At 56.5% G+C, this 8,392-nt stretch overlaps 1 protein-coding gene across 1 annotated transcript; it reads left to right on the top strand.

The window, feature by feature from the left end:
- Nucleotides 1-3,891: 3,891 nt before the first annotated feature.
- On the top strand, nucleotides 3,892-5,046 carry EPOP (elongin BC and polycomb repressive complex 2 associated protein; the record flags this gene model as incomplete). The annotated part of the gene is made up of 1 exon (XM_084236883.1): nucleotides 3,892-5,046. The coding sequence occupies exon 1, from the start codon at nucleotides 3,907-3,909 to the stop codon at nucleotides 5,044-5,046; it is 1,140 nt and encodes a 379-aa protein (XP_084093009.1). The 5' UTR covers nucleotides 3,892-3,906.
- Nucleotides 5,047-8,392: the final 3,346 nt, after the last annotated feature.

Here is an 8,392-nt window from a genome sequence, read left to right as displayed (position 1 = left end):
ACTTGGAATTCTAGGAGCAAGACCTGCAACCATGGTGGAGGCCATCGTGTGGTGGGAGGGGAAATGGCTTCCCTTTTTGATTCATCATCATGGGGTGAACTCACTGTCTTTAACCTGGATGTGGGGCACAGCTGCCCAGGTTTGAGACCTAGCTCTCACACTTTCTAGCAGTGTGATTTTGGGAAAGTCACTTAAAGCTTCTTTCTCTCACTTTTCTCATTTAAAGCCTGGATAGGAGGCAAGGTAAAATGGCTTAGTTTGGAAAACAATTTGGCCATTCTTAAAAAGCTAAATAAAAATTTACCATAAGCCCTGGAGATTTCATTCTTAACTATTTACTCGGAGAAATGAAAACATATCCACACAAAGATTTGTAAACCATTGTTCCCTTCTTAACAGTATTAATAATGACTTAATATTATAATTATATATGTGATATATAACTTAATAACATAAATTATTCATAATAACATAATGAAAGGTGGAAACAACCCGTGTGATGAGTGAAACAAAATGTGATATATCCATACCATGGGATACTATTCAGCAATAAAAAAGAGCAGGATACTAATCTTGCTATAACATGGATACATCTAGAAAATTTATGCTTTTGTCAAACAAGTCAAATTCGAAAGACCACATACAATTAATATATGGTTTCATTCACTGAAATGTCCAGCAAAGGCAGATCTATAGAGACAAAGTAGATGTGTGACCTAGGGCTAGAGGTGGGAATGGGGAGTTGCTACAAATGGGGAATCTCTTAGGAAATGTCCAAAAATGGATTGTGGTGATAGTTACATAACTGCAAGTTTACTAAAAAATCATTCAGTTGGACACTTTAAATGGGTCATGTATGGAATGTAAAAAATTTTAAATTAAATGCATCTATCTCATTGAATTTTTATAGGAATTAAATAGCAAAGTTCTTAGAACAGACCTCAAAACCGTCCATGCTATAGAAATGAATACTATGAGGCAGGACACAGTTTCTGCTGCGCCATCCTCTGGGGAAGGGCAACCAGGCAGGTGCTCTGCTCCCAGATCAGTGATCACAGGCCTTTGGGTGAGACCTGGATGGACCAAAGAAGGGGAAGGGCTCACTCCCAGATCCTTGGGGGTCATTCCCAACTGACACCCATTGGAGTGTCAGTTGGACCCAGCCTCCAGCCTTTTTTTTCCTCCTTTGGGAGGAGAGGTAGGCTGAGGACAGAGTGCAGTGCCCTCTGCTGCAGGCAACGGATATTGCAACAGATGGGCCAACTACTCACCTTACAGTTCCACCCTCTTGTTGTGAGAAAGCAACTGGCCCCTTTTTACGCACAGGGACACTGAGACTTATAGTGTATATGAGGGTGCACAGTCTGCTCCCCCAGCCCAAGTCTTCTGAAAAAACGAGGATCGATGACTTCAGATACTTTCAGCTGGAGTATTACTCATATTAACACTTACTGATTGTAAGGTGCTTCTGAGCCCAAGAAAGAATTTCCCATCCTGGCTATATTCCCAGGTGCTTGATTCAAGGAAGGGGAAGAAGAGAGGATGGAAGTAAGGGAATTCCTTCTCCAGAGAAGGATTCTCAATAGTAATGACTCTAATAAAGCCCTTAAATTCAGATTTGGGGGACTGGTGGCTTTTGGGATGGGAAGAGGAAACCATTGATCTGCACTATTATGTAAGATTCATTTATTCATGCTGGAAAATTTCTCGATGTTCTCTCCTTTGTCAACATTGTGCTGTGCACAGGAAAGCAAATGTGGTAGAGATTCAGGCATAAAAGGAGTTCCCCAGTCCAGGCTCCTACATGTGGGGTCTAAGTCCCCCTTTCTAAGCTCTCCATAGCAAAGCGGTTAGGGGGATAGTCGATTGAAGCAGATGCCCCCCTATGCCCCAAGCAGAAGAAATCTGGCACTGCTGTCTCAGGGTAAGAGTTTCTAGTACTGTCCCCTAGAAGACAAAGAGAGGAAGATAGTTATCCTTCTAGAAACTTCTTCCCAAGTGTGTATTTGTGTACAGACTTTGGGGCACCCTGGAAATCTGGACTCTAGACCTCACAAGACCCTAGCATTTCCCCTCATGACTATAGCCCTGAATCTTCTGCAGATAATTCTGCAGGGGGTAAATGTTTTGAGCAACAGAACACCACACACACACTCATCCCTCAAAACCTAGCCCCATCCCCAGGCCTTCAACTCTGGCCTCTGCAAAAGGGAGGTGGAGAAGCAGACCTTCCTTAAGCCTTTCCTCCCAAATGTTATTTGAGGACAAGTTGGAAAACAATGCTTCCCCTGTCACTGGCAGTATGCAAGCTACTCTCTCTTTGTATTTCTGGGGATGGGAAGCAGCCATATTCCAACAATCCGATCTTTATCAAGAGAGAAATAGTCCAGGGATTCCTTCATTCACTTACCACTATTTACTGAGCACCTATTAAGCCTGGGCACTGTTCTAGGCAGTGGGGATGCAGTAATGAGTAAGACAAATCCTCACCAGCTCATTTTCAGGCTAATGGAGAGACAGTGGAGAACAAGTATATTCACAGACTTTCCTATAACTGTAACTGCAGAAATTAAAGAAGGGAAGGGGTAGAACTGTGTGTTCTCTATTATCAGGATTTTTTATTGGGAATTCACTTCTTTGCTTCACTCTCTGTGGAGGAGATAAGAGTGAGCGTCGGTTTGGCCGCTCCTCAGCCCATTTTGGCAACTCAAACCTGAGGGCAGAATCTTGGGGTTTGGAGAGGGGGGGCTGTAGAGTCAGCACCTGAGAACGTGGGCAGGAGGCCCTTTAGAAATCGCATCAGAGAAAAGGAACCGGGTCTCGAGAAAGCCTATTTATCGACCTCCCCGGGCGTACTAATACTACGCCGCTCGTCATGCATTTTTTCCTTTGTTCGTCCTGGACACCCTGAATCCCTAACTCCTCACTCGACCAACGCAGGAGGGGACGAAAGGGGCGGCGGGGCGCCTGCTCCGCCGGCCTGGGTCCCCGCTGCGCCAAGCGTGTCAACAGCCATCGCTTCATCCCATCTTCTCCCCGACACTGTCTTGAGAGCCGCCCACGGCGGTGCGTCCCCTTGCTCGGAGCCCCGCGGGCGGGGATCTGAAGGTTCCCATTTTACAGACACGAAAACCGGGACTGCGAAGGGCAAAGCCGGGTCGCTTTGTGACGGCTGGGCCCGGGGCCGGCGGGGCCACGTGGAGCGGCGCTCCTCGCCCGCGGCGCTGCCACCCGCGCCCGCTCCCGCCCGCCGCGCCCGCCCCCCCGCGCCGCCCGCCCTCCCCCCGCCGCCGCGCCGCGCCGCGCCGGGTCCACGTGTGTGGGTCTGTGCGCGGAATGGGGCCGGGGGCGGGGCCGCGGGGGCGGAGCCCGGCGCGCGTCACGGGCAGCGCTGGCCAATCGGCGGCGGGCTCGCGGCCCCGGCGCTGGTATTGGGGCAGCCAGGGGGCAGTTCTCTATAACGCGGTCTCCGGAGCCAGCGGGGAAGAAAGAAGCCGAGCGGGCGGAAGGCGCCCTCCCCGCCGCCTGGGCCCGGCACCGGGTGCCGGGGCCGGGGTCCTTCCCGCCTCCCGCGGCCGACGGCCGCTTTGTTTCCCCAGCCTCTGCGCTCGGGGCCCCCCGAGAGGGGCGCTCGCGGGGGCAGCGCGGGGAGCGGCGGCAGGAAGGGCGGCCGGCCGCGCCGGGACTCGCGGGGACCCAGGAGTCCGGCCGCCGGGAGGGCCGCGCGCCGAGATCGAGAGGGGCCCGAGCGCCGCGGGCCGGGTCGCGGGCCGGGGGCGCCCGTGAGCGGAGACCTCCCCGTCGAGGGGGGGCGATGTTCCCCTCGCCCGTGGGCTCTTCGGGCAGCCGAGGCATCCCGCCGCTGGGACCCGGGCCCCCGCAGCGGGCACCCCCGCGGGCGGCTCCATGGAGACCCTGTGCCCCGCACCCCGCCTCGCAGTGCCGGCGTCCCCGCGAGGGTCGCCCTGCGCCCCCGCACCCCGGAAGCCGCGTCGGGGGACCCAGGAGTTCTCTCCGCTGTGCCTGCGCGCCCTCGCCTTCTGCGCCCTTGCCAAGCCCCGGGCGTCCGCCCTCGGCCTGGGGCCCGGGGAGCCGGCGTCGCGGGCCCCGCTGCTGCTCGGCCCCCGCGCCTCCCTGTGCACCGGCGCCTGGGCCGCGGATGGCCTGAAGCACCTCGCGGGACAGGCCGGGCGGTCCAGCGGCCCGGACGCCGCGGCCGGCCAGGATGCGGACGCCGCCGTGTGCCGGGGCCGCGACCAGGAGGAAGAGGGCGGAGGCGGCTTCCCGCACTTCGGCGCCCGCTCCGGCGCACCTCCCGGCCGCTGCCTGGCGCCCCGGCGCCCTCGGGAATCTCCGACCAACTCCGCCTCGGCTCCGCCTCGGCCAGCCCCGGCTCTGGACGCCCGGGCCGGCCCCGCCGCCAGCCCGCGCGGAGAGCCCGGTTCTCGGCCTCCGCCGCCACCTGCGGACCTCAGCGCCGAGCCCGCGGGGCCCGCGGCCGCGCCGGAGCCAGCCCTGCCGGGCCCGACGCTCGCAGCCGATGGAAGCCCCCCGGAGGCCGCCCCCGAGGCACCCGCCGGCAGCGCCTCGACGGCCAGCGGAGCCCCGGCAGCCCCCGGCGAGCTCCGCCAGGAGCATTTCGACCGTCTGATCCGCCGGTCGAAACTTTGGTGTTACGCGAAGGGCTTTGCCCTCGACACCCCCAGTCTGCGCCGGGGGTCCGAGCGGCCGCCAGCGAAAGGGCCTGCTCGGGGAGCCGCCAAGAAGCGCCGGCGGCCGACATCCCCGCGTCGCCGAGCGCAGCCCCGCCGCCCGGCACCCACGCTCCCCACCGCGAGCACCTTCAGCCTCCTCGACTGCTTCCCCTGCCCCCCGGCCTTGGTGGTGGGGGAGGACGGAGACCTGGGGCCGGCATCCTCGCTTCGCCTCCAGGGAGATGTTAAGCCTCCGCCTGCTCACCCGCTGTGGAGGTGGCAGATCGGCGGTCCCGCTGTTCCTGAGCCCCCCGGCCTCAAATTCTGGGGGATCAACTTGGAGGAACCCTGAGCCCGAGACCTCTTCTGCCCAGGGGAACAAGCTGGAGCCACAGCCAAACTGCGGGCAGGATTGAGCCTCGTTTCTTCCATCTGCCTGTCCCCTTTACGTTTTATGGGCTGTGATCAGAAGGTGCTCAAATGACAGTGATCTTCAAGCACCTAACTAGTTGGGGTGACACCCTCTCCCCCTTATCCTTTGGAGATGAGCCCAGGGCTGGAGTCAGGAGAAGACTTAACGGAAAAAGGCTTAATGACATAGATGGCAACCCCTCCGCTCTTCCATCTCGGATCTATGGGGGCAGGGCCTTCACCCCAGGGGGAGCAAAGGAGGCTACGGCTCAAAGACAGAAAGAAAGAAAAAAAAAAAAGAGGGAGAGAGACCTTGGTGATGGACAAACCGGTTGTTTCTGTGGGCAAGCCTGGGGATGTGGGGGCTGCGGTGGGGGTGGGGAGGTGATTGGCAGCTCCCTGGGGGCATCCACCCCCCCACCCCCACCATCCAGGCCTTTAACCCTTTACTCCCCTCAGGCCTTCCCCCAGCGCTCCTGGCACCATCGGAGTCTCCCTGGGGCTGTGGGCAGCTTGGGCAAGGGGAAGATCACCCCTTCCTGCTTTTTTCCCTAGGGCCCCCAAGTCAGGTGACCTCTAATTGGTGAGATCTTCAGCCTCACCCACCAGCCTTTCCCTTTTGTCCAGTTTTGGAGTTTCTCTCTTTGGTGTTCCCTGTTGCTTTCAACTTGTAAGGTCTGGTGGGTAAAAGAGGATTTTTCTTGTGATAAACCAGCCACTACGCCTCTCATCAGGAGGGCCAGGGTTGCGGGATCTCTTCCCTTCCAAAAGTGCAGACTTTGCCTGGAGAAGGGGCCAGAGATTGTCCCGGGGAAAGTCATGGAAGTGTAAGGTGGGCGAAATCAGTAAAATCAGACCCAAAGAGTTGCCGTTCGTGGTCCTCCACGATCTATGGATGGGAGGGGGTAGAGGCAGGGAGCAGGCCTGGGTCCATTCTTTTGACACCCAAAAGAAGCCCCTTTAAAGAGTAGTGACAGGACAAGCTGCTTTTTGTGGAGGGGAAATGAAGGGCTCTTGGCCTACACACAAGGGGCCTGTGGGATTTGAAAGGAGAAAGTCTGGATTTGGATGGGAACTGGGCTGAGGTGCCTTCAGCTCCCCCCCTCCCACCCCCAATTTGAGGCACTTTGGGAGTTGTCAGGGACCTGATGGATCCGAAGGGGGCAGGGCCAGGGGATTAGTTTTGAGGTCAGAGGTTCTGTTTTTTGGGGGGGAGGGGAGGCCTGGACCACGCCCTCCAATCCCCTCCAGTCACAGGGAGGCAGCACTGCTTTCCCCAACACCCAGGTGAGGTCAGGGCACGGTCGCTCTTAGGGAGATCCAAAATCTGAGTGTGAGGGGACCCTGGGGTTTCGGATCTGCCCAACAGCTGAGGAAGTCACGGACCCTTCAGCCCATACTAGTGAATAGCACCCTTTCCCCCCAAAATGGGGCAAGGGAGGAACAATTCCCACATACGATACTGGGGAAGGACTTGTCTCCTTTTCTGTGAAAATGCTTTGTAAAAAGTTGTTATTGTTTGCATAGAGCAGATTCTTGAGAAAAACTGTTTTGGACTAAAAAGTTTTGTTTGTTTTAAAAGCCGGCTCTTAATTTTTCTTTCTCTGGGAATGGTGGGGGTGGGGTGGGTGGGCGTGGGGTGGGCACTGCTCTCTTTCTCCTCAACATCTGGCCTTTATGAACCCTGCTGACCTCCCCTCCCCCCTCCAGCTGTGTCGTGGGGAGGAGGGAGGGGAGCGGGAGAGTGACTTCCATTCCTGTGCTTCAGGGGTATCCATCTTATCCAGCCCCCCAAGAATGGGGAAGGCTGAGGAAGTATGGGAGGGGGTGGGGAGAAGGTCTGTGAAGAGGGGATCCTGTTTGCAAGGAGAAATACAGAAGAGCAGACTGCTCGTAGACTGCTTGCTTTGGCGGGTTCGACCTGCGGAGTGGGAGGTGATGCCTTAATTTGGCCGCTGCCTCCTTCCCCCTCAAGTAAAGTATTAAACCTCAACCTGGAAGGGGGTGGGCGGTGAGTTAAAAAGCACACCTTTTGGTCACATCCTTGCTGCATGGTTTAATTCTGAGGACCTCAAGGCTGGAAGCATTCCTAGAAACTTCTAGGCATTTTACGGACTAGCAGCCTATATTAGTTTTCTAGGATGGCCCTAACCAATTTCCACAAGTCTAAACCCCAGACATTTATTCTCACAAGCTCTGGAGGCCAGTGTCTGAGCGAGGGGCTCAGTGGGGCAGGCTCCCTCCAGTGCTTTAGGAGAGAAGCTTTCCAGGCCTCTGGTAGCTCTGTCTCCCAGGCTCGGGCTGCACCACTCCTACCTCGGCTTCTGTCTCCACCCAGCCTCTTTTAAGGACACTTGACACTGGATTGAGGACCACTCAGCTAATCTAGGATGATCTCATTTTGACAACTTTAGTTTAATCTCTTTTGCAAAGACCCATTTTCTAAATAACATCGGGTCACAGGTCTGGAGGAGGAGTTAGGAAATGTATTTCTTTTGGGTGCCACTGTTTAGCCCACGACAGAAACTGAGCCCCTCCCCCCCCCCAGAAGAAGACACTTGTTCAGACTTGGGGGCTGAGGGGGGTGGGGAAGAAAGCATTGTTGGGGAGGTTAGTGTGGGGTGTGGCCCATTAGGGGGCACCAGGAATCTCCTTGAATTGAAACAGCCTGGGGAAAGGGTGGAAATGTTCCCTTGCTTTTCTCATGGATACGGAGACTCCTCCTCCCCCTAGGAGCGGGGCGGGAGCTCAATCTCTCCTGGAGGGTCTGAGGAAGCTTCCACCCTCCCACCCTGGTTCCTCTCAGTGTTCCCAGATGGGAGGACCCCCTCCATGGGCATGCAGGCAGTGTCCTCTCATCGTCCCCTCCCCAGCCTCCATTGTCCTTCGAGGCTCTGCCACTGGCCACCAAGTGGAGGCCTGGGTGTGGAGGCGGAAGGGTCTGAGCTTCTCTCCGGGGCTCTAAGTTGGCTGCCGGTGTCTCTTTAGTCTCAGAGGGTTGCTGCTCTCTGTGGGCCTCTATCTTTCTGCAGTACTGGGACTGGGTTTCTACTCTCATTATCAGGGCCACCTGCAACACCCCAAGAGCCAGCACCTCCTTACGTTTTGTTTCCAAGGTGCTTTGCCTGCCTTCATCCTAGTCCAGCCCTGCTCGCCATCACCTCCCTTCTCCTGGAAGCCTCAGCTGCCCCCCCACTTCTGCCTCTTATCTCTTAAATCTTTGCGGCTTGACTTCTGTCCCCTGAAACTGCTTTTTCCAGGGTCCCCCATCACAATCCCCAACCACA

Source organism: Talpa europaea, assembly GCF_964194135.1.
Source record: "Talpa europaea genome assembly, chromosome: 7".
Lineage (NCBI taxonomy): Eukaryota > Metazoa > Chordata > Mammalia > Eulipotyphla > Talpidae > Talpa > Talpa europaea.
The sequence above is the reverse complement of the archived record's forward strand: the minus strand, read 5'-3'. Positions and strand labels throughout refer to the sequence as shown.